This window comes from Glandiceps talaboti, chromosome 4 (assembly GCF_964340395.1).
Source record: "Glandiceps talaboti chromosome 4, keGlaTala1.1, whole genome shotgun sequence".
Classification (NCBI taxonomy): Eukaryota; Metazoa; Hemichordata; class Enteropneusta; family Spengelidae; genus Glandiceps; species Glandiceps talaboti.
The window spans coordinates 14,653,116-14,679,693 of record NC_135552.1 but is presented as its reverse complement, the minus strand read 5'-3'; the positions used below and the strand labels follow the sequence as shown (position 1 = coordinate 14,679,693).

The 26,578-nt window shown below is 35.5% G+C and overlaps 1 protein-coding gene across 1 annotated transcript in view; it reads left to right on the top strand.

Moving 5' to 3' along the window:
• Nucleotides 1-26,270, top strand: part of LOC144433608 (uncharacterized) — a 69,713-nt gene extending 43,443 nt beyond the window's left edge. Inside the window, exons 42-68 of the mRNA XM_078121943.1 lie at nucleotides 459-628; nucleotides 1,065-1,234; nucleotides 1,588-1,802; nucleotides 2,756-2,896; nucleotides 3,281-3,465; nucleotides 3,958-4,114; nucleotides 4,500-4,663; nucleotides 5,648-5,813; nucleotides 7,699-7,878; nucleotides 8,783-8,919; nucleotides 9,580-9,720; nucleotides 10,220-10,294; nucleotides 10,648-10,797; nucleotides 11,848-12,060; nucleotides 12,489-12,648; nucleotides 13,090-13,270; nucleotides 13,494-13,675; nucleotides 14,972-15,150; nucleotides 16,097-16,333; nucleotides 16,944-17,116; nucleotides 17,542-17,685; nucleotides 18,252-18,437; nucleotides 19,093-19,190; nucleotides 19,646-19,734; nucleotides 20,236-20,301; nucleotides 21,338-21,464; nucleotides 22,649-26,270. Coding sequence (XP_077978069.1) covers nucleotides 459-628; nucleotides 1,065-1,234; nucleotides 1,588-1,802; nucleotides 2,756-2,896; nucleotides 3,281-3,465; nucleotides 3,958-4,114; nucleotides 4,500-4,663; nucleotides 5,648-5,813; nucleotides 7,699-7,878; nucleotides 8,783-8,919; nucleotides 9,580-9,720; nucleotides 10,220-10,294; nucleotides 10,648-10,797; nucleotides 11,848-12,060; nucleotides 12,489-12,648; nucleotides 13,090-13,270; nucleotides 13,494-13,675; nucleotides 14,972-15,150; nucleotides 16,097-16,333; nucleotides 16,944-17,116; nucleotides 17,542-17,685; nucleotides 18,252-18,437; nucleotides 19,093-19,190; nucleotides 19,646-19,734; nucleotides 20,236-20,301; nucleotides 21,338-21,464; nucleotides 22,649-22,815 — 4,253 coding nt within the window. The 3' untranslated portion in view covers nucleotides 22,816-26,270. The remainder of the gene's footprint in view (nucleotides 1-458; nucleotides 629-1,064; nucleotides 1,235-1,587; nucleotides 1,803-2,755; nucleotides 2,897-3,280; nucleotides 3,466-3,957; nucleotides 4,115-4,499; nucleotides 4,664-5,647; nucleotides 5,814-7,698; nucleotides 7,879-8,782; nucleotides 8,920-9,579; nucleotides 9,721-10,219; nucleotides 10,295-10,647; nucleotides 10,798-11,847; nucleotides 12,061-12,488; nucleotides 12,649-13,089; nucleotides 13,271-13,493; nucleotides 13,676-14,971; nucleotides 15,151-16,096; nucleotides 16,334-16,943; nucleotides 17,117-17,541; nucleotides 17,686-18,251; nucleotides 18,438-19,092; nucleotides 19,191-19,645; nucleotides 19,735-20,235; nucleotides 20,302-21,337; nucleotides 21,465-22,648) is intronic.
• Nucleotides 26,271-26,578: the final 308 nt, after the last annotated feature.

Here is a 26,578-nt window from a genome sequence, read left to right as displayed (position 1 = left end):
TGTTTGCAGCTTAATGCATTACCAAACAATCAGTGGACATAACAAAATTTAAGCCCTCACTTTGCGAAAGCTTGGCCACCCTCTTGTGATCCTTACATAAGAAATGACTAACTTTGGTAAGCAAATTTGTGTATTGTACTTCTTAGTTTCTATGTTAATAAATTTAATTTAATTTTACACCAACTTAAGTTATGGTTATATAATGTTACATAATCACTTGACTAAAGTCCATGTGATGTTCCATTATCCTGTAGGGGTGTTTTCATGTTTGAGGTGTGTTTCTGTCTCTGCATGTGTATGTCAGACATTAGATTTCAGTGGTGCACATTGACAGTATTTTTATGGATGACTAGGGAATTGTTGCATTCTTATATTACATGGATAGCACATCATTGTTTGTTTATGGAAATGGTTCGCAATACATATTTAACGATAACCTGTTTGATTCTTTATTTCAGGAGATGAACCAAATGTTGGTGGCAGTCAGGAATTCTCCATAGGAACTGAAACAGCGTTATTTACCTTAGACACTTCATTGGATTATGAAGCTGAGCAAGAATATATTGTAGTTATTGGAGTTGTTGATATGAATGCATCACCAGCTTTAGATGGTCAAATTGTTGTCAAGGTGGGTACTACAGTAATGTAAAGTTGGCCCTACAAAATAATATAAAGTTGGCCCTACAAAATGATGTAAAGTTGGCCCTACAAAATAATGCAAACTTGATCCCACAAAATGATGTAAACTTGGTCCCACAAAATGATGTAAAGTTGGCCCTACAAAATGATGTAAAGTTGGCCCTACAAAATGATGTAAAGTTGGCCCTACAAAATGATGTAAAGTTGGTCCCACAAAATGATGTAAAGTTGGCCCTACAAAATGATGTAAAGTTGGCCCTACAAAATGATGTAAAGTTGGTCCCACAAAATGATGTAAAGTTGGCCTTACAAAATATTGCAAAGTTGGCCCTGCATGCAAAGTTGAAAACATTTTAGTGACTACTCTGTGATATTTCCTACACCTAACATACCAAGATATCTTCAAAATCCTATTACTTTTGCAGGTTCAAGTTCAAGACATTAACGATTATTGTCCTGAGTTAAGTAACTCCACCATTAGTATGTACCCACAGCCAATATTACAATCTGAAGCACTATTTGAGGTGAATGCTACAGACCTTGACAGTGGAATCAATGGTGAAGTTACATACCATATGTCAGAGTTTACAGAGAGGTAAAAATATATGTATGGTAATGAACTACTGAGGTTATTAAGTTCTGCTTATCAACAGTTTAAGTTGTTTGTGTACTGAGAAGGTTACACTTTTGTTATTATATTTATTTGTTTCAGCGTCTAGGATTAGAATTTTGTATCCTTTCAAGATATCTATGGAACATGAAACTAACACCTATAACTTATAGTATAAGTACCATAAAAGTTACACCTATTAAACAGCTGTATGTTATGGAATATTGAAATAGAGGTTGTTCTAAAATTAGGTATTAATGTGAAATATAACCAAGCAATGATAAATGTAATTGCCCACAATTAGCATTTAATCATGCTGTAATGTATGTTTATTACAGTTACCATGGCAACGATACTACTATTCTGACGTTTACTCTGGCCGCCATTGATTCTGGAACACCAACTCGGGGTGATACGGCCACTGTAGAAATTGTAATCCACCAGAGTTGTCTTTATGATGTCAGAGAGAGAACCATAGAAGTTGAAATGTTCACAGGCTACACTTCAGGGGAAGTCTATCTAAGGGTTCCTAAATACTACATGTTAGAATTCAGTAAGTTATCAGATTACAGTACAGGGGAAGTCTATCTAAGGGTTCCTAAATACTACATGTTGGAATTCAGTAAGTTATCAGATTACAGTACAGGGGAGGTCTATCTAAGGGTTCCTAAATACTACATATTGGAATTCAGTAAGTTATCAGACTACAGTACAGGGGAAGTCTATCTAAGGGTTCCTAAATACTACATGTTGGAATTCAGTAAGTTATCAGATTACAGTACAGGGGAGGTCTATCTAAGGGTTCCTAAATACTACATATTGGAATTCAGTAAGTTATCAGACTACAGTACAGGGGAAGTCTATCTAAGGGTTCCTAAATACTACATGTTAGAATTCAGTAAGTTATCAGATTACAGTACAGGGGAAGTCTATCTAAGGGTTCCTAAATACTACATGTTGGAATTCAGTAAGTTATCAGACTACACTTCAGGGGAAGTCTATCTAAGGGTTCCTAAATACTGCATGTTGGAATTCAAAGTTATCAGACTACAGTACAGGGGAAGTCTATCTAAGGGTTCCTAAATACTGCATGTTGGAATTCAAAGTTATCAGACTACAGTACAGGGGAAGTATATCTAAGGGTTCCTAAATACTACATGTTGGAATTCAGTAAGTTATCAGATTACAGTGCAGGGGAAGTCTATCTAAGGGTTCCTAAATACTGCATGTTGGAATTCAAAGTTATCAGACTACAGTACAGGGGAAGTATATCTAAGGGTTCCTAAATACTACATGTTGGAATTCAGTAAGTTATCAGATTACTGTACAGGGGAAGTCTATCTAAGGGTTCCTAAATTTCCATTCTGCCAAATTTTTCATGTGCTAAAATACCCAGTATATATGTTTACAATAACAGTCAAAATATAACAAGAGACACCCGCCATATTATGGTAGTGTTACTTATATTAAATTGGTATACTTTTGTCTGTCTGTGATTAATTATAGATTGTAGAGAAGAGCTGGGAATGAGAACCTATGTAATTCGTGATGAGATGTTATCTGCATCATCTGAGTACAATGATGAGTTCGGTATGGATCGTGCTAGACTACGTATACAAAGAGATGATTCCATACCAGCTGGCACTGGTAAGTTTAACTTGACTTTCTGCTATCAACGCAGCTTTCAGTAAACAAGGGATCATGTGTTACTCTGGTAATCAAGGCTTTGGTTTACTCAGATAGATACAAACTAAAAATATTGTTGCAAAACATGTTGATAGCAGGGTGATAAGTTATTGAATGGATGATGTTGGTTTCATTTTAGTCTCAGTGTCACCTCACTTAACAATATGGCTTTTACTCTGGGCCCCTCCCTAGACTTGTTCAACACCTTGCAGGTGTACAGCACATGAGATGGTAAACTTGAGTGTGTATGATTTGCATGTATACGTGCATGCATGCATGTGTGTATGCGTGTGGGCATGTCTACATACTAAACACATTACAGCAATGTGTTGAATCTTATTACAGGTTGGGTACCATTAACATTTGACACATCCCAGTGGGTAGCAGTTGATATGGGGGAGACATATATCTTTAATGGTGTAGTCACGCAAGGTAATCCTGACATGGACTACTGGGTAGAAACCTATAAAGTCCAATATAGTGATGACTATTCTACATGGATTGCTGTTCAAGATGGCGGCTCTGATGCGGTAAGTCTTAAAAGACATGAACTACTGGGTAGAAACTTACAAACCTAGCTTAGTTTATAGTCACACCTGACTAATTATTGTCTCCTTGAACTAAATCATTACGTTTAATATACTCATGTATTGAACTTTCCTTGTGTCGTGCACTAACAGTTGGACTGATGATAATTTTCTCAATGAACCTAATAATATGGTAAGTATTTTCTGGCTGATCAAAGTAAGATATTGGGGAATAATATAATTATACCTTCTCCAGTATAATTTATGCAAAATTAGCAAAAATAATGGTGATTAGGAATGTTTGATTCATATTTTGAGAACCTTAGAGCCAGTGATGTATAGACACAGGTTGTGACGACAGAACAACCAGGGTTCATAATCCATATTTTCTGTTCAAAGATAATAACTTGGTTTGTGCAAGGTATAATTCTCTGTATTCATTTTGCTGCAAATGTATAGACTGACATATCATCTATGTGTATTATTTTGTGTTAGGTTTTCACAGGAAACTCAGATGGTAACAGCTTCGAAAGAAATCTATTCAGTCAGAGTGTGACTGCCCAGTATATCCGTATAAATCCTCAAACTTGGAATAATGGTATCGGATTAAGATTTGAAATTCTTGGCTGTACACCAGCCAGGGAATTATTACGTAAGTTAAACTTGATGAAAAAGATGACAAAAAAAAAACAACGAAAAACTTATAAAATGTACATAGTTTCAGAATTATAAATATGTATTATGTATATGTACTATGTAATAATTTTTTGAGTAGAATATATTAATTGGTAAACTGTCAATATCTCATAAATATTATCAAAGTTTATAACTGTTAAAATTGTCTGTCATTTTTTTGAAGGGTAGAAATAACCGGAAGAATTTTTTTTTGTCTTTTTATGCCGTTGCAATTTAGTTTAGATGTGAACAACTGGAATGTTTGTGCTTTGTTTTTACCACTATGGTGCTGACAATTAAAAGTTGATTTTTCATTCCAGTATTCGTGGATTGAAATATAACTGTTGTTGTGTTTGTTACAGATAAGACAGAGTGTGTTCGATGTGAGACCACTTATTACTGTTTAGGAGATGGTATACAACGTCTGTGTGGTCGATGCGATCCACCTGATGACAATTGTGATCGGTCTGCAAGTGAACATTCGTTTGGCCATGCATCGGAGTGTGTAGCATGTCCCATAGGTTGGGTAAGTCTCATATACACAGACTAGCTTAGGATCCAGTCATGTGGGGATTTTGCTCCAGCTTTCCCCATACCTCACCTGACATTTTGGTATAATGGTCATATATTCAAACCTGAAATTAGATTACAATTTTCTGCATCGACATTGAATATGGTAATCAATGTACAGCTCAAACTTCTGATTGGTTCTATATTATCACATGGAAGAAGATTACATTTGCTCACAACCAGAAGAATTAAAACCCCAATAAGAATTGCAGTTATTTTCTCACCATAGCTTCATTAAAGTAGTAGTAGGTAGTTAGTGAAATTTCAAGTGTGGTAGGGGAAATTAGTGAGAACGCAATTCCCACACGACTGGATTCCACTAGGCTAATACACAGACTTCATATTTAAACCACTCTTGTTGGATTAGATAGATGGGTAGGACTCAATATACAAAGATAACGCTTGTATATATACATATTGTGTCATGTGGACCATGCATATTGTATCTTGTATAAACATGAACACTTGAGAATAAATTTATATATGTAAGTATATCATATTCTCTATCAAGTTCTTGGGAAATCATGGGGACCGAATACAGATGGATGCCGATGTTGATCACTTAATCTCACATATTATAGTACACTAGGTCATGTGTTTACAATGTTGCAGTCTGATTGAAGTCAAAAATGAAATGTAAGCATTTATGGTCAAAACTTTGTTCTCCATTACTTCTGTTCTGATACGTTTAACAAAAGTTGACTAGCCAAGTTTGGATCAGTGCCAGCACCATACTGATAACTGAAAGTGAATGAAACCAATACATTTTATCTCTTCATTTAATGTCAAAGTTTTTATCAAACACCGTGAATTCACAAGGTGTTCTTCCTCTTTAAGTATATTCAGTTATGCTACTATAGTATTGGTAACTTTTCACAATTGGTTAGGGATAAAATTCAGTTGTGCTACATACATCATTATTGTTGCAATTTGTTTATAGCTATGTGAAGATGGCTATGCTACACCATGTCCAACATATCATCATGGTCGTTGTAATGAGACAGCCTGTCCATCAACCTGTACACTATGTGAGCCTGGTACAGCTTGTTTTAACGGTATAGCATCAGTTTGTGGTCCAGGATTTTATTCCAAAGGTTATGACACAGGTAAGCAAATCTAACTTTCCAGCCAAATTGAGCAAAGGGTCTGTGGGATCATTTATTGTTGCAATAACACTCATCTTACATGTAAATGTGTGATTTGAAGGGGCAGCCCTCTCACAGAAGTCTGGCTGGGCAACCATTCAGCCTCCCCTTCCCTCCAATCAGATGGCGCTATAAGTAACTACTATAATATGCTGAAAGACTCTTTTATAAAGTAGATGAGAAATGGGTGTTTATTTTGACTTTTTAATGAATAATTTCAACTTTGCCATTTTTGTCTATTTTGTACAATGACTATAAACATTGAATGCACCTCAGAAAAAGACTCTCTAAACTTTTGCTATTATTTTATGCAAGAAAACTCACACCTATTATACTCAATTAAAATCAATGAAAAAAATCAGGGTCACCACACAAATTTCTGGAATAGAGATCAAAATGATACCAAAATTTAGTCATTTTAGAATCCAATATGGCCACCAAAAACTGTGGTATTAAGTCTTAGTATAAGAAAATAAAAAGATTGAGAATTTCCTTGAAAACAAGATGGCAAACCCCAATTTTATATTATTTTAGAAGGACCAGGAGCATGCTTTCATATGGCAATTTTTGGTGAGAATTGAAAAAATTTCATTTCGAGGGAAATTTTTTATTTATTTATTATTTATTTATTTATTCAGGTAAACCAACGGGCATAAAGCCCATTTACAGGCACCTTTAAAAACAAATAAGGAAAAACAAGCACTAAAAAGATAAAACAAGGGGTAGCAATAACAGAAGTGACATGACATAAAAGGCAAACACAGAAATAAAAACAACAAAACAGGAAAAATTATTAAAAACACGCAGCCTGAAGCACACGCCGAAAGGCGGAAACAGGACTAAATAAATCTATGTTTGGATTTGCTTTAAAAACGTCATTACAAGTGGTTAAACATCTTAAAATTGGGGAATATTTTCTCAGATTTACTCTGGAGGCACTGATGCGAAAGATATGGTTATTACGTAACTGTCTGCTCTGTACATTAAAACAAACCTTGTACAAAATGGATGGACAATTATAGCTTGAATTGACCAGTTTGTAAACAAAAATAGCATCTAAAAACTTTCGCCTCCTCACCAGTGGGGGAAGCTTAAACCTAGCACATAGTGAATCGTAATCAGAAGTATATTGCACATTTGATTTAAAACATAAAAATTTAATAAATTTCTGCTGTACACGTTCGATTTTATCAATTTGAGTTACTTGCCATGGTGACCAAATTACACTGCAGTACTCAAGATGGCTTCTAACATGGGTCACATATAAAGATCTTAATGTAGAAATGTTGGAAAAATTGGCACATGTACGTTTGATAAAACCCATCATTCTAAAAGCTTTCCATTCTAAAAATTTGTCCTCAAAATGGGACTGCCTTACTACTAACTGTAACTGTTACAGTACCACTTTAAGTGGACATATGGATGACAAATGGGTATTTATTTTTGATTTTCAATTTAAAAAAAAAGCTTTGCCATGTTTTCCTACTTGAAAAAATGTGTAGAATAGCATTGACAAGGTCCATGTTTGCAAAAAGCTATAAAAAAACCCAAAAAAAACCCTGTAAAAATGCTGTTATTGTACATACAATATCAAACATTGTAGTTTTGTATTTTTTTTGCAATTTATTGAGATACAAACAAGCTTGATATACGTTGTTTCACATAGATTTTCAAGTAGAAAAATATTATATGAAATTTGTTTTGTTTAATTAAAAATCCTAATAAATATTAACCATTTTTCATTCACATGGCCACTTTCATAAATCCAATATGAATCAGCCTTGTTACCAACTTTACCACTTTAACACATCTCATTGTGATCATTATTTTGTTTGATGTTTAACAGAGCACTGTATACTATGTGAACCTGGTTCCTATAACAACTTCACTGGCCAGTCTGAATGCCAGTGTTGCGATTCTGGTTTTACAAGTACCAGGGGTAAAGTTGAATGTGGACCATGTGAATCTTATGAATGGTCAGCTGGTGATTGTACTCTGTGTCAGACATGTAGTAATACTGTACAATGTAAGTTACTCTATCTTGATTGTCAACTTAGTAGCAGTGTGATCATTGGTTGATTTCATTAACACCTGTGTCACCTCTGTAGCCATCATTGATTAAACAATGGCGTCACCTTAGTAGCAGTCATTGATTCATCATTGGTGTCACCTCAGTAGCAGTTGTTGATTTAACATTGATGTCAATTCAGTAGCAGTCATTGATTTAACGCTGGTGTCACCTCAGTAGCAGTCATTGATTGAACATTGGTGTCACCTCAGTAGCAGTCATTGATTTAACACTGGTGTCACCTCAGTAGCAGTCATTGATTTAATTGGTGTCACCTTAGTAGCAGTCATTGATTTAACACTGGTGTCACCTCAGTAGCAGTCATTGATTCAACACTGGTGTCACCTCAGTAGCAGTCATTGATTTAATTGGTGTCACCTCAGTAGCAGTCATTGATTTAACATTGATGTCACCTTAGTAACAGTCATTGATATAACATTGGTGTCACCCCAGTAACAGTCATTGATTCATCATTGGTGTCACCTTAGTAGCAGTCATTGATTTAACGTTGATGTCAATTCAGTAGCTGTCATTGGTTGAACACTGGTGTCACCTCAGTAGCAGTCATTGATTTAGTTAACACCTGTCTCACCTCAGTAGAAGTCATTGATTTAATAATGGTGTCACCTCAGTAGAAGTCATTAATTGTAACAATTGATCTGTGACTCTAAAGAACAAATATGAGTTTTCAACAAAGTAACAGAGACACCAATCCTTGTGATAGTTATAATTTCTGTACACCCTTGTTGATACAATGAAAATTTAATTTCAGACCCATGGCAGCTGGTGTTTTCTATTGTTGATGTGTGTTATTTATATGTATAGAAAAAAAACATTATGAATATGTTGGTAAATGTTACAGGTCCATGTATGGCAGAACCTAGCCCATGTTACAATGGAACTGTACCATGTGTTAACACTGGAAGTGGTTCCTATTTATGTGTTGGATGTCCTAACGGGTACACTGGAGATGGTGTCAACTGTGAGGATATTGATGAGGTCTGTACAAAATACAGCTGTGGCAATTGAGGTCTCAGTTTACTAAGATAGGCACAAACTTTATGGCATATGCTATTGAATGGACATAGTTTATAGTACTCACAGTATTATTGTATTTCTGATGACAGCCATAATCTTGCAGTGTACAGTTTTGGGGGACTTCCAATGTTTACAATATCTTGATCACATTATATTTGCACACACAGACTCTGCTCTCACCCTCTTGTGTAATCTACCACATTGAGAAACTTACAATAGTTTCAGTTTGTGGCTGTCTTTAAGATAAATAGTAAACCGAGACCTCGATTGCCAGAGTAGTAATTGAAGTTGGGCAATAATTTTACAAACACCTCATGAAACATTCTTAGCTGTCAACTAAAAAATTCCAAGATAAACGTTATAAATACGCACAAAAACGTACAAAAATCACACCTCTTACTTTGACAATAATTGTTGCAAAGATGGGATGAACACTATGGTATCCAGAAAGCCGTTATTGCAAATTCGTTTAGGAGGATAGGGGTGGGGGGTTGGGTTGATGTAACAGAACGTGCTGGAATAATTTAGTTAATTGTCACTTGTGGTGCACTTACCACAATCCATGCTGGGATTATGCTCTACCCGTGTTACGTAATTTAGTCCAGTTATTTTTTTATACAGTGTGCGTACCACAATCCATGCTGGGACCCATCTACCTGTGTTAATTTAGCACCAGGCTTCGAGTGCGATGGCTGTCCATATGGTTACACAGGCTATACACCACATGGTATTGGTATTGAAGATGTTATGGCTGGAGACCAGGTCAGATGATAGTTTCAGTATTTTGTAGGAGAAATTGAACTTTGAAGGATCTGAAGTGTTTTATTTGAAAATTAGAGAAGAATGAGACTAGCAGAAAGTCAGACAAGCTGCATACCCCATTTCTAAAGGAAATAATGGCTATATTGGAATTAAACTTAAAATCAATCTTAATTTACAGCTAACACAGGAAATGTTGACAAGAAGACTGTTTGTAACATATGCATTTTATGATGAAAACTTATCATTTGGCAAGCTAAAGTTGTATTACTTGCTAGATTATAGCACTTTTACTGCTGTACACAGCAGTGTTGTGATAAGAGATGGACAGATAGATAGCTGACAGACAGACAGACAGACAGACAGACAGACAGACAGACAGACAGACAGACAGACAAAGCTATAACATTACTGTACCTTAGGGAAGTTAAAAACCAATGGCATCATTAAATTTCAGTTTTGTGATTGTTATTAACACTAGACTTGCATTTGTTTGTTTCAGACTTGTGATGATGTTGATGAGTGTACAGAGGGTCTTAATAATTGTGACCCAATGGCTACCTGTACTAATACCATTGTAAGTGAAATGTTTACAAGTACACACAGTCAGTAAACACACTGGGTCTTAATAACTGGGTCTTGGTATATATATTGTATATTATGTAATCATCATTATCAGGAATACAAATTGTAGTTGGTTTTGTCACAAAATGCTTTAAAAAACCTGTAAGCTATACTTGTTGATTTGTGTGAGTGAGTGAGTGAGTGAGTGAGTGGGCGGGTGGGTGGGTGGGTGAGTGAGTGAGTGAGTGAGTGAGTGAGTGAGTGAGTGAGTGAGTGAGTGAGTGAGTGAGTGAGTGAGTGAGTGAGTGAGTGAGTGAGTGATACTGTAAATCAAAACTTAAAATGATCTTGTTATCATTTGTACAGGGTAGCTATACTTGTGGTACATGTCCAACAGGATATCTTGGCAATGGTTATGTTGGATGTATACCAGGTGATTATTGTGATATGGGATTACATAATTGTCATAGTAATGCTACATGTGTATTTACTGGGCCAGGAAAGTTTGTATGTGAGGTAAGTAATACATTTTTGATAGCATTGAATTCTAAAGCTGATTCTATATGCCAAGGAAAAGTTTTGATATAAAATATAGTCCTATATTTCTTTATTTTTTGTGCTCTCAACCTGCTGCAACTATAATGTGTATTTATGGGTGACTTTATAAGTCCATTGAGCTGGGCAACTCCATGAGTCACAATAATAAATAAACTGCTACTATAAAATGAAGAGGCCTGTACATGTACAAAACTTTTTTTCCAGTGTGGTCATCAATACCATTTTGATTACCAATAGTGACAGATTACTCAGGATTTTTTTTTTACTTGGCGGTGTCTGTCTGTTTGTGGTGATAAGTACATCATTGGAAGTACAGATAAGAACAATAGTTGTATTGTTAATAATATTAACAGTATAAGTATAATACTCAGTCTCTGAAACATTTGAAAATGTTGCCATTGGTGACAAAATGATCGTGAGACTTTGAAGAAAAATATAGATGGAAGCATCCGAACTATCAAGTACAGACAATGAATTATTATTAGATAAATTATGTCTGATAATTTGGCTGTTCAAATATGTAGGAAAGTTTATGAAAAAAGTGGCAGGAATATCAATCTAGTTTGACTTTTTTGATGAAACATGGTTTCATTTCATGGTTTGGCCACTAGGAGTGCTGTTTGCAAGTTGTTTGTTGGCGGGAAGTGAGGGCCAGAATAGTGGAGTATTGTAATGTAATCAGAGCAGAAGTTACCACTCATTCTCAAAGGTTTTCTCACAATGCTATTTTATTTGCAATTACCAAATCAAAATGTGCTTATAACTACTGTAATGCTCTGTTAAGAACACACAGAGTTCTTTCACACATATTTCATTTACTGCTGTATGTAACCAGTGGCCATAACAAAAAAAATTTAGCCCTCACTTTGGTATCTCTGGTGCCCCTCTTGCAGTGCTTGCTTGAGAAATGGCTTGAACTTCAGTAACCAAATGTGATGTATATTTTCATTGAATTTAAACAGTAGAAATTTAAAGAATTTAGCCATGGTATAATTGTGTCATTAATAGTGTAATGATGGATTTGCTGGCAATGGAGAGTATTGCAAAGGAGACCAGGATGGTGATGGATATCCTACAGAGGCGTTGTTTTGTAATGTGGAACACTGTCAAGCTGATAACTGTGGTAGCATTCCTAACAGTGGGCAGGAAGACAATGATAATGACAAGAAAGGAGATATATGTGATATAGATGATGACGGTGATGGTATCTTTGATACATCGGTAAGTAATTTGATGTTAGGCATGCTGACATTTACATTGTAATATGCTCTTGCGTCAACCTCTAGGATAGTTGTTCATTTGTGGAGAACTTTGACCAGACAGACACCAACAGTGACGGTGTTTGTGATAACTGTCCTAACGATATGTTCTTGTAAGACAACTCTCACTTTGTGAAGAACTTTGACCAGACAAACACCGACGATGATAGTGTTGGTGATAGCTGTCCTAACTGTATGATCTTGTAAGACAGCTGTCAATATGACCAGACAGACAGTGGCAGTGATGATGTGTTGGTGATGATTGCGATAACTTTATGTTGCTCTCTCTAACCTGTAGGACAACTGTCAATTTGTGAAGAACTGACACTGAGTGAAAGTGATCGTGTTGGTAATAACTGTCCTAACTGTATGTTCTTTTCCAACCTGTAGGACAATTGTCAATTTGTGAAGAACTTTGACCAAGCTGACACCGACGGTGATGGTGTTGGTGATGACTGTGATAACTGTGACACCACTGCCAATCCAGATCAATTGGATACAGATGGTGATGGAGATGGTGATGCATGTGACAGTGATGACGATGATGATGGTAAGAATGGTTGCAATGGGAATGCTTTAATCCTATACGCTTATAAAGGCTGCAATGGATTGTATGTTCCCCAGGGAATTGAGGAAGTATAAAGGGCTGTTACGCTGCTATAGATCTGTGCCAGGGGTACTAATTGTAAAGTGCTTTGAGCTCAGAGTGGGAAAGTGCTATGTAAAAACCAACATTATTATTATTAACAAACTCTGGGAGTTTGTGTGTTAGCTGTTTCATTTATACCGCACACCTCAACCTTGTATTCAAATGAAGCTAACACCAATACCTCGGGCCAAGACATATAACTATGTATTAACTGGTGTGTGTTTACATAATTGGGTATTAAAACAGGAAATTGGTTCCACATACATTTAGTGTTAATGAATCCCATACACCATTTTAAATAATGCAACTAACTCACATGTTGTTGTTGTCTACCATATAAAGGTTATGATGACTCTTCGGATAACTGTCCATTGGTAGTGAATGATCAGACAGACAGTGATGCTGACAGTGTAGGGGATGCTTGTGATAACTGTCCTGATGATGCTAATTCAGACCAACTAGACAGCGATCACAATGGATGGGGTGATGTGTGTGATGATCCAGATGGTACTGATAAAGACAGGTAAGTGTTAGAGGGGAATGCCACTCCAAGAAAACAAAGTCATTTCATGAACTTTGAGAGTCATGGCATGGTTTTACATCACTTACATTACATGTGATTTCAGTTGTCCTCCATTTGGGAATCTTTGCTGTGGGTCGCATTGCATCATGGGAGTCAGCGGACATGTTTATGCAATGGTTGAACAATGAATATTCTTAACCCAATTATATTTGACTTTATACAGGGATGGTGATGGTATACCCAACACAGCTGATAACTGTGAGAATGTACCCAACTCTGATCAGTTAGATACCGATGGTGATGGAGACGGTGATATGTGTGATGATGATAAAGATGGTGATGGTGTCAAAGATAGTAGTGATAACTGTCCTCTTGTGTCTAATCCATCTCAAACCGATCTCAATGGTAAGTTCTTACCAAGCCGATTTAGAAATCATTTGCATGGGTATACACGGCTGACATTTTTTTGAATCTTTATTGAGAGCACTATGAAAGATAACCCCAGTCATATGGGGACTTTGCTCTCACTTTTCCCCTACCACGCCTGGGATTTTGCTATAATGGTCATATATGCAAACTAAAATTAGATTACAATTTCCTGCAGTTATTTTCAATATGGTAATTATGTTTACATCATACATCTCAACCCGCTGAGTTGGTTCTGATCACATGGTGATGCTATTGACATCATCTCACAGAGGAAAGAATTTTAAAACCCAATGAGACCATGTGCTTTTTTTTGCCATAACTTTTATCAAAGCAAAATGCTATTCGTGGTAGGGGAAAATCAAATTCCCCACATGACTGGATTCCAGGCTAAAGGGGACAAGATAAATGCTCTTGTGCCATGCATGAGCCAAGTTGCACAAAAAAATATGGAATATATTCTCTGGTCATTCTACGTCACGACAACACGTGTCTATGTCACAACAACATGTGTCTACGTCACTGGTTCTGCTGTGTTTGAAATATGAGTCAAACCGATCAAAATTGCCATTACTTTCTCTGATTGTTTTCCATATTACAAGCGATGGTATAATTATATTACTCCCCAATATTTGTCTTCATTCAGCTGGAAAAATACTCATGACCTAGGGGTTGTCACTACGAGTTGCAAGATGAGTAGTGACAAGGGCCACTTAGGTCACTTGTATTTTCCTTGGCTGAAAGAAGAAAAATATTGGTGGATAATGTCCAATTGTCCACAGTTCATGTACATAACAAATATATGATATGCACAATACACCAGTTGGCAGTGTTCTTTGATATTTTGTGCCATTCACATTGAAACATTGCTGAAAACATTTCTCTTGGGATTAGAAGTACATAATGCCAACTTGGAACTTTTTAACGCATTCATTGTGTTATCATATACATGATAATTAGATGATATTCCCCACTATTTTTGCTTCGTTCAGCTAAGGAAAATATTCGTGACCTAAGGGGCCTTTGTCACTACTCATCTAGTGACTTGTAGTGACAAAACCCTTAGGTCATGAGTATTTTCCAGCTAAATGGAGAAAAATATTGATGAATAACATAATTATACAAGCATCAGTAATATCATTTAAAAACTGATGAAATTTATGGCAATTTTGAACATTTGTCTGTTATACATTGTCACCAAGATATGTGTGTTATTGTCATTGTCTGCTATGCCACAGAGCCTATCACCAAGATATTGTGTTATTGACCACATAGGTGATACAATAGGAGATAGCTGTGAAGATGACACTGATGGAGATGGTGTGGATGATGAAGATGATAATTGTCCTAAAAATAAAGATTATCAAAGTACAAGTTTTGAAGATTACATCTCAGTTGAATTGGATCCTACATTATTCAATGCGTCCTCACCATCCTGGTATATCACAGATCAGGTTAGATATAAATACAATATGCCATTTCTACATTTCATGTAAATAAATAATTTGTTTTTATCAAAACTTAGTTATAGCAGAGAGAGAGAGAGAGAGAGAGAGAGAGAGAGAGAGAGAGAGAGAGAGAGAGAGAGAGAGAGAGAGAGAGAGAGAGAGAGAGAGAGAGAGAGAGAGAGAGAGAGAGAGAGAGAGAGAGAGAGAGAGAGAGAGAGAGAGAGAGAGAGAGAGAGAGAGAGAGAGAGAGAGAGAGAGAGAGAGAGAGAGAGAGAGAGAGAGTGTGTGTGTGTGTGTGTGTGTGCGTGCGCAGTGTGTCTCTGTCTGTCTGTGTCTAGCTGTCTGTCTGTGTCTAGCGGTAATATGTGTGTGTGTGTGTGTGTGTGTGCGTGCGCGCGTGCATGCTTGCGAGTGTGTGTGCGCGCACGTGCGTGCATGTATGTGTGTCTGTCACTCTGTTTGTCCGTATGTTTGTCTGTAGGCATGATTTTAAGTCACATGCAGGTTTGAGCCTCACTCCTGCCGTTTGGTTCAGAATGACTACAAGATTTGAACCTTTCTTGTGCCACAGTAGACCCAGCTATACATTTTAGGACCTGGTAGGATTAGAGATTGCAGTGTGAATGATTTAATCCCATGCACTTTATACAAAGGCTGCAATTAGTTGACTTTGGCACAACAGTAGTTCAAATGTTAACAAAGGACTTTAGCCATCCAGAAAGAAACAGCAGCAGACAGGCTTTAAACTTCAATCTGCATATTCCAAGCCGACCACTCTAACTATTCGACCATCATGACATATTGTAACCAGAGATGAATGATCTAAATTTCCTAATGCAATGTGGCTTGAACCTACAGACTGCAGATTCCAAGCCAGCCACTCTAACTATTCAACCATCATGACTCCATCATAATTACTGTATAAGAAACTTAATATTATTTTCTACTGCAGGGTAAAGAAGTTCGTCAGCTAGTAGACACCGAGATGCCAGTTATGTTGATAGGAAGTGACAACTTGGGTCCTGTAGATTACTCTGGTACACTGTATGTCAATTCTAAAACTGGTGAAAACTATATGGGTTTTGTCTTTGGATATCAAAGTAGTCGTAAGTTTTATGTCGTTATGTGGAGACATAAAAATTTGAACTACCCTGACTACAAAGCTGGAATCAAAGGACTACAAATCAAGGTAAAAACTCAATTCACAGCAAATTTTATTTAATGTGCCTATCAGCTGAGTTGTTTACCTAAGATAGCTACAAAGCAGTTTAATGAAGTTGAATCTTAGTTCAGTATGTATTACCCTTTGATTTTGTATAAAGTATAGTGAATTGTCTGTGTATGCAAATTGAGGTCACTATGGGGTCAATAGTCCTACCATGTGATACAATCTAAACCAATCAATGATGCCTATATGAAAACAGTGTGTTATATTAAAAACAAATTAAAACATACTAATACTGGACCAAGTATTCTCGCATCCAATATTTTCAAGTATGTCTCTTCTTCATTTCCTTTCACATTTATAAGAACTTATCAATTGTATGGAATTGCACTTCCTGACAAGTTTCAGAGGACATCCACAATCTTGCAGTGTATATTTTTTGTGGGATTTCCAATGTTTACACTATCTTGAGTACAGGGTGATATAGATTCTACCAACAGAGGAACTGCTTGCCACTTGTCTAATATACCGCATCATGCAATAATAGTTTTAGTTTGAGTCTATCTTAATAATCTGAATCCTCAGTTTACCAGAGTAATATAAGTAGTATTTTGTTCTTCCAAACGAAATGCAGAAAGTGACATCTACTACTGGTCCAAGTAAAGACTTGGGTGATGCTCTATGGCATTCATTTGATACAACTGACCAAGTTACAATGTTATGGCATGACCCAGAGATGAGAGGCTGGGACCACCATGTTGGCTACACATTTAGATTAACTCACAGACCATCTATTGGACTAATAAGGTAAGAATGACTGTCAGATAATATAAGTGGTATATTGTTGTGTTGGCTACACATAGGGATTGACTTATCACACAGTCCTGGTTACCCAGACTCTCACTGCAGAGGACTCTACTACAAGACCAGTAGTGAGAGTGGGTATAGTGCTTGGGCAAGATTTGAACCACAATTGTGCCCCAGTCAATCCAGCTGTATAATTGGGGACCTGGTAGGATAGAGGTTGTAATGTGAATGCTTTATTCATATGCACTTACAGAGGCTGCAATGGATTGTATACTCCCCTGGGAGTTGAGGAAGGAAGTATAAAGGGCCATTGTGCTGCTGTAGATCCGTGCCAGGGGGAATAATTGTTAAGAACACAGTGTGGAAAAGTGCTACATAAAAACTAACATTCTTATTATTATTATTATTATTATTTTGATTTGCAGAGTTGTGATAAAAGTTTCTGGTGAGACAATTACTGATTCAGGTGATGTTTATGATACATCTATATCTGGTGGTCGTCTTGGTGTCTTCCAGTTTGCCCAATCTGATATCATCTGGTCTAATCTCAAGTACAAATGTGCAGACAGGTATTATTTCCTATTTTTTCATTTACGACTCAATTATTATAAAGCTGAATAACTTCACATTGAATGGTACTATTCACATAAAGTCACTCAGAACTTAGGTGAAAGTGATGTACATGTCTTGGTAAAGAACTTCCATTAAAAGAGAATGCCACTCTAGGAAATTTAGGCATTTTCATAAACTATGTGTTCTGGAGAGTCATTTCATGATTTTAGGTCACCTACAATTACTTCTGATTTCAGAGAAACATCAAGTTGTGCCTTTTATAGGGTATCTTTACTATGGGCTATTGTTTGCTAGGAGTCAGCAGAGATAATGTATTCAATGGTTGAACAATGAATATTCATGAGATACATTTTACACTGAAGAGAATAAGCACGTAGGAATCATATTCATGGGTTCTGAGTGCTTAGGATTAACCAGGCATTGTATTTTAATGGTGTTAATGCATTTGTTTGTTCGTTTGGTTGTAGGATAACCCAAGCATGTATTTTAACCATGTTAATGTATTTGTTTGTTTGTTTGTTTGTTTGTTTGTTTGTTTGTTTGTTTGTTTGTTTGTTTGTAGGATAAACCAGGCATTGTATTTTGATGGTGTTGATGATTATGTAATTTTAAACTCCATACAAACATTACAAGTAGATGAAAGCTTCACTGTGGAGACCTGGATCTATTTACCTGACAGCTATCCAGATACACAAATACCAATCATTTGTTCACAGGACTCCACTTTCTGCTTGTACATTGAAACTGGGTGAGTGTCTTTATCATATATCTTTCTTTTTTTCATAAGATGCGCTGTTTTCATTCAGTATTTTATTCCCGTGCTCAGATCTCGATCGTTAGTAAGGTAAAGACAATCACTGAAAACAATCCACATTTTTCTGTTGGATTCATATGAAGCGTATGAAAGATACAGTATAAACATATTTTTTTAAAGTCTATGTTCAACCAAATTTTTTAGTATTTTCAGTGTGTTTATTTTTTCCAATTGTACTTTTATTTGAGATATACATGATTCAAACACTGAATGAGATCAGTTTACTTTACTCAGCTTCCTGTTTAAATCTCTTCTTCCTAAGTTGTATGATGTTCCTATGCTACTGGGAGAAATCAATTGTTCTAACAGTGCCAGAAGACAATTTGTCATGTCCTGAAAGGCGTGTATTAACTTAGATAGTTTAATCAAGGCTTTATGTAAATATTTTCTCAATGGTCAAATAACTTATAAACTCAGCTTGTGTGACAGTCTCTCTTAAATTTGCACTGATGATATGGTCATTTAGACTGTAAGATACGTCGTGACGTTTCGCCCTCACCGGCCTGCGCCCTGTCACAGCATACCTTACAGACTAATGGTCATTGGAATTGAATGGTAGACTGATTAATGTTATTTGTATTGTAAACAGTTTATTGTATGGTCAAGTTGGTGATAACCTTGTGAATGGTACCAGTGTCATTCAATCCAATACATGGAACCATGCTACAATGAGATATGATGCACAGAGTAAGTCAAATATTCACCTTGTCTTCATTCCTAAATCAGCTACTGTGGTATTTAATACCCGACCAGAGTTTATAAACTAGTCTTGTCAAGTCAATAACTCATTTATCTCCCTTTGATTGGTTCACCAGATTTCATAATCTACTCTTGTCAAGTCAATAACTCATTTATCCCCCTTTGATTGGTTCCCTAGATTCCATAATCTACTCCTGTCAAGTCGATAACTCATTTATCCCTCTTTGATTGATTGACCAGATTTCATAATCTACTCTTGTCAGGTTGTTGAACTCTTTTATCCCACTTTGATTGGTTCATGCTTTCATCAACTACAGTTATTGTTATAGTATTGTCTTACCAGATATCATAATGAACTCTTATCAAGTCAATAACTCATTTGTTGCAAGAGAGCAAAGGAACAAAGTCCTAAATCAACATATTTCCTCTATTTGATATTTCAGACCATCAACTAGACTTATTTATCAATGGAACAACGCTACCAAGCCCTGGAGCAGAAGCTACACTAACAGATGCTTCACCTTACACCTGGGTAATTTATCTATTGAATTCCTATGTATATTTAGGGACGATTGCACAATGTCACACAAGCTCAATAAACAAACTTATTTCCTTTAGGGGGGAGGGGGTCTGGCATCAATGTGATTGCTGAACTTCATTTTCGCGCTTCTAACAAATTTTGAAAACTTTCACGCCTTTAATGATAACAGGTTTTGTATTTACTACTGGAAATATGTTTATAAGTTGATTATAATTTACTCTAATGTGACATACAGTGCTGGGTTTCCGATACTATTTTAATGTGTTTACCATCATGTTTTTACATTGTATCCATCATAGTGATGTCACCTTTATGTTGATGTCACACTTGTGAAGGCTCAAATCTCTCCAGACTTTGTCATATGAAATGTTTTTCCAGTCCTTTTGAATACATAGATGAAATGTGTGGACTCACTTCCTTACTGTTTAGGGAAATTGATACTCTTAAATTTTCTCGTAGAATTAATTCCATATTTGATGATTTTCCTTACAGGTGAATGAAACTACCCTGTATTTGGGTAAAGGCAATGGTACATACTTTGTTGGAATTATGGATGAGGTGAGTATCAGTTAGTAGCTATAGTCACAAAGTCTCTAGTTACCAATTATTCCCTCAAGCTGTGTACAGCCATAGTAATTCTCAGATATCTTCAGCCATTCCTTGCTTATTTGAGATGCTTTATAACATAGATTTGTGATTTACATAGTTGTAGCCGACATCATACAACAGTGGATATTTCTCTGTAGTGCTATCACTTATGAATGTTAGTTGTATTTCATTTGTTGAACACAATATACCAGTCTGGTAATTAGGGAAAATTAGTCTAGCTGAAAGAACTAGCTGAAAAACGATAAAATCACAAAATTTTCTACTGGTGAAAATATCTACAAGGACGACACTGTATATACGCACTATGCCACACCACATGATTCTATAGTATGTATACTGTATCTCAGAAACTACTATGAGGGACTTGTAATTATGCCTTCAGACTTGATTCAAGTTCATTCTCCCATCTGTTATTGTTGTATTTTGACAAGTCCCTCATGAGGTGTATACATATATTACATTTTGAGCATCAGCAAGTCAGATTTCAGTTGTAAATGAGTACAAAATTAGATTGAATCTTTTGACTTAGTTTTGCACCTGAGTGGTATTTTTTTGAGAACTTTGAATTTAATCATATTTACAACATCATCCATCTTTACCTGCGTGTGCTATTGTAAATGTCATCATATCATATCATAATATCAGCTAGGTAAGACTAATAGCCTATAAACTGTTCAAAGGTCAAACGTCAATCAAGTTTATCTCAGTTCCTACCAAGTAACTTATGATGAGTAGAGTGAGAATTAAGTCAATATTTGCAGAGTACTTCCAATGTTCCCAATGTGAGTCTAAGCTGTTCTTGAAGGAGTTTGTGATATGAGACAGAGGCAGGCAAATTATTCCCTGTGGTAACGATGCGATTAGAAACGAAGTGAGCATGTCACATGTGTATAGATTTAGAACATCCAAATTTCTTCAGCTATATTCACGCAAGGACTTTAGGTTGACAGTATGTCATATATTGTACATAATTCTTTCCTCTAAGGTTCGTGTTTGGGGTCTGGCTTTGCTGGATGAAGAGATTGATGAACATATGCAACTAGCTGGCCTACAAAGACAACGTCACAAAAAATTACTAGAAGCTCATTACAGCATGGACTCAGAAGCTGAAGGTATGGATGTACTCTAAATAATACGGTATAGTTGCTGTATTTCAAATTCTAAGGCCTCAGTTCATCACACAAAAAAGTTACATTACAAGTAGAGTAAAAAAAAAGTGAATATCATTCTTCTAATAACTAAAAGGAAAAAGAAGGCAGGGGAGAACATATACAGTGCATCTATGTTTGCAAGACAAAACATGCCAGTAAGGAAAAGCATTTTTCTTTTGTTTGGTGAACTCTAGATCTTTGAGGACGAAATCTAGTCTATAGTCCTTCTATAAAGGACAAAATGAAATAATAAGAATAAAACTCTGAATAATGTAATAGCAAGTGCGATAAACTACGATGTGAACAAAAATAACCAAAACATAAAGAGTCATATAGACTATATCATTATCAGATATATGAAAATATATGTTCTCTACAATAACACTGTAAAGTTGTCCACATAGAAGACCAATACCCCTCTTGTTGCACATGTACTAGAGATTACTTGCACTGGTGTGCACACATACCAGTGTTATTTTCACTGCAGTACAATACCGAAAACATTATTGCATACCTCTATGCAAATGATATGCAAATGAGGATATGCCCGTTCACTACACATGAAATCACATGATTATGCTGTATGATTTTATGGAAATTGCCGTTTCAGATAACATACGTCATAATAACAGAACCCCTACATGAGTGCCAGTGTGGGTACTCAGGGGTATTTACAATCATGCTTGCAGTGTTTTCTGCTGCACTTTCACTCGCTACGCATGAGATTGTGTTATCTAAAATAACCATTGATAGTGTATTCATTTAATTAGATATTGTTTCCCAATATTTTTCTTCATTTAGCTAAGAAAAATACGAGTGACCTGAGGGGCCTTGTCACTATGAGTCAATAGACAAGTAGTGACAGACCCCTTAGGTCATGTATTTTCTGGCTAAATGAAGAAAAATATTGGGAAATAATAGTATAGTTATACCACCTCAAATATTATTTATGGAAAAGCAAAGGTAATGTCCATTTGGAATGTTTTGAGTCATATTTTGAGCACTGCAGAACCAGTGACGTAGCCACGGGTTGTTGTGATACAGAACAACCAGGGTTATAAATCCATATTTTATGTTCAAACACAATAACTTGGCTTGTGCATGGTATAATTGTCATAATGTAATATTTGTAATTGTTCACATAGGAGCAACGGTGTTACTTGACAGTGGACTATATGGACACAATGGACAAATACAAGGCAATGCTATATTTGTATCTAGTAGTCTAGACCAAGGCAGGTTTCAAGTCACGTATCCTGATGCCAGACGACGACGAAGACGCAGTCTGTTTTATGATAAATCTGAACTATAAGAGACTCTCGATAGCTGTCTTGTCACATAAAGATTAAATAATGTCATTTACGGTTTTTATCTTTACTGACACTTTGTTAAAGGGACACAAGCTGAGTTTATATAATTTATGGTCTATGTTTTGCTGCCAGGGTACTCACAGTATGCTACTTCATGAAGCATTACTTAACCATCATTTGCAATTAACTGAACTCAAACCTAGCATTAAGAGATATAACTGATCCAATGACGTAATATATATTTTTAAATGTCGAGGAAATCCCTACTATGTAATCAATTTTTCTAACAATGCCAGCAGACACTTGTAATGTCCTAGAAAATATGCATCGACATTAGCTTTATACTAAGAATAGCTTAATCAAAGTTTTATGTAAATATTTTCACTTGAGTAAAAAGGTTATGAACTCAGCTTGTGCCACTTTAACTGTCAGATTTTCATTGTCAAATACTTGGTTTACTTTAATTTTGTAAAATATTTGGTTTATTGTAATTTTGTAAAATATTTGATTTAATTTTGTAATACTACTATTTGATACCTATTAGCTCACAGCTAGCTGTACCTGTAATTGTACATATTTGAGAGGTTTAGCTGCACATTACAACACCTACGCGTATGTCTTTATTACTACGCATTCAGAACTTACACTTGAAAGACAGTGGAATGTATACAAGTTTGCATCTTCTGTTCATGAAAGCCAATGCCATGCCATTATTTTCCAAACCCGTTGGTATTTTAGACATTTTTTGTGCCGAGTACCGAAAGGAAGAATCAAACAAATAGTTTACAGTTACATTTCTTGACTTTGATATCAAAATTATGACATTTAAGAGAAGAAAAATAACAACAACTTCACACATATTGACAGTTATGTGTAGACTGCCCTTTTCATGTATAGATGTCTGCTATAGAATGTGCATGTTGCCTTCAAATCATGTGACTATGGCTATACAGTGAGTGAAACACACCTAACTATACAGCTAAACCTCTCTGTTGTCTGCTTGACAGTTGAATACGTTGCCAATGAAAAGAACCAAGTATTTCTGTCAAAATACATATTAGGTTAAAATTATTGGTGGTCTTTGTTTTATGTTTCAATAGCGAACTTGCAATCCAGACTGAGCATGCTCAGATGCAAAGGACTATGGAATTATCTGTAGTTACTGTGATACTAATCTGGAGCTATCGATAAAATAAACCTCCTACAATGGTCAGGGTAACCATGACTACATTATTTGTGTTTACAAATCAAATGTAACAAGATTGTTTACAATGCTGATTAATTGATATTTATTATGATGCAACATTCAGGGTATTCCAGATGGTGGGTTTGCAAGTTCTCTATTAGACAATATTAATTTTTTGTTGTATCTCTGAACAACTTAATTGTACATAATCGATAATCATAATTCTTAATATATTTATTTAGGAGCATAAATGCAATGTTGTAAATTTTTTTTTACCAGACCTAATTTACATAGTTCTTACCTTGTCTGGTACGTACTCTATATTGTGTTCTGTTAATTCTTTACAAAAACAAATTTTGTATCGTGTGAGAAATATTTTGAAAGTACATACTATACCATCCAGATCTTAAAATAAAACCTGAGTTCTGTATGAGAAAGATCATGAATGTAAATATACCGTCCAGGTTTAATCGAAAATTGACTTTATGTATGAGAAATGTCTTGAATGTAAATGCCATTACCATCCAGATCTTAAAGAAAACTTGAGTTCTGTATGAGAAATATTTTGAAAGTACGTACTATACCGTCCAGATCTTTAAGTAAAATTGTGTTCTGTACAAGAACTGTCTTGAATGTAAATATCATACTGTCCAGGTCTTAACTAAAATTGAGTTCTGTAGAAGAGATACCTTGAATGTACATACCATACCATACTACATCTTATTAAACAAAAGATGAGTTCTGTATAGGCAGTGGCTGGAAAGTACATACTATACCGTCCTGGACTTAAAACCAAAAGTGAGTTCTAACTTCTATATAAGAAATGTGTTGAATGTATATGCCATACACATTTATCAAGTTCGATAGGTCTTGTCTTGTAGGTCATGTTATTTATAAACCTTTGGGACAGCGAAAATTTCATGCACAATGGATCTATTGCAATAGTAATAAAGTTATGTAATATACCATGTGACAGCATCCTCTCTCAAGGAACATCATATCATATCATATCATATTCATAGCCTCGCACATGGATTTAAACTCCAATAATGCCTGTGGCTGTTATTGTACACATCAACAAAATATTACAAATCCAACCATAATCTGTACCAAAATAGCAAAGCAAAGATTTTAATATGTTCATAAAGATATTTGATAAGTGTAAATGTTATTGAGAAAGAATATTATACAAAAACAGTTAATATATGATGTATTCATTTGGTGTAGACATCTATGTCAGTGTATGACAATGTAGCATTTATCAGAATCTACACAAAAACAAGTCACTTTTGAAACGTGAAAGCTGCTGTCAGCAGTAATTTACAACTTTGTCTTTGAATTTAATGTCGAAATATGAATCTAGAATTTCCTGATGGGAATATTTTAAGTGTTCAAAATGACACTTAATTTCTTGTTTTCAGTCCTTCAGTTGTCATTATGCAAATCTTAATTCTCTTATGTAGCAGGTGAAACTATTGTGTGTGTCAGTTTTTAGATGAGAAATTTGTTTATGGCAAAACAGCTGTACATCATGGCTAGTTATGTTCATGAACATTTCTGGGTATATATATATGTAATATTTATTGAAATGTACACAGTAAATATTAGATAAATACTTATAAAATTGGATTTGATGTCCTAATTTCTCTTCATAAATAGTTGTATTTTTTGTAATGTTTCTTTAAAATTTGATTTATGTGTGTATCTTGTGACTATTGTAAATTACTGAACTTTGAGTTGCCTTCACAAACAGGAGTTGGATAAAAGGTGTATTCACCATGGTTCGGTTTGCATGTTTGTTTGTTTGTTGGCAGTGTATCCAAAAGTCTGGATGGCTTTTTGATCAACTTTGTGTGGCATAGTATACCTATGAGACATTAGAACTAATGTAGATCTGTAGGTATCATAGCAACCTATCATTTAAAATATGTGAAATTGGAAAATTATGCATTTTATGTCAAAACAGAATTATAAGAATCCAATATCATTCCTCAGATGTCTTGTATGGTGACCATGTTGACTGAAATGTTACCTTTCCCAGAGGTTGTGTTTTCGGCTTGATAACTACTTTGCATTGGCAGAGGTGTTGTACCGAAATTTCCTCTAATTTGTAAATTATGTAAATAAAGTATAGATGACGACAGTACTTTGAATTGTACATAGGCTGGTACCATGTTTATTACGAAATGTTTTTTTTTGTAATCTTTGTAATGATGGTCATGTGAAATGTACATGGCCAGGACTGACTTGTCAATCAATCAATTCAACAAATAAAGACATCTTTTTGTAATACATTTAGATTTCATGTATCAATAATTGAATGTGTGAAATGTAAGTATGTTTATGTGCTGGCTGTATGATCCAATTACTCATTAATAATTACCATATTTTGGGGAGGAGAACATGGTCAAAATTCATACTTGACATGGTGGTAACATGATTAGAGCAGTGCATGGGATAGGTCATAACATAATTTGAGGGAGTGAATCAGTCATGATTGATTAAAATGAAAATGATTTGAGGGAGGGAGGGAGTCTGGTCATAAATGATAAATGTAATTTGGGGGAGGGAGTCACTCA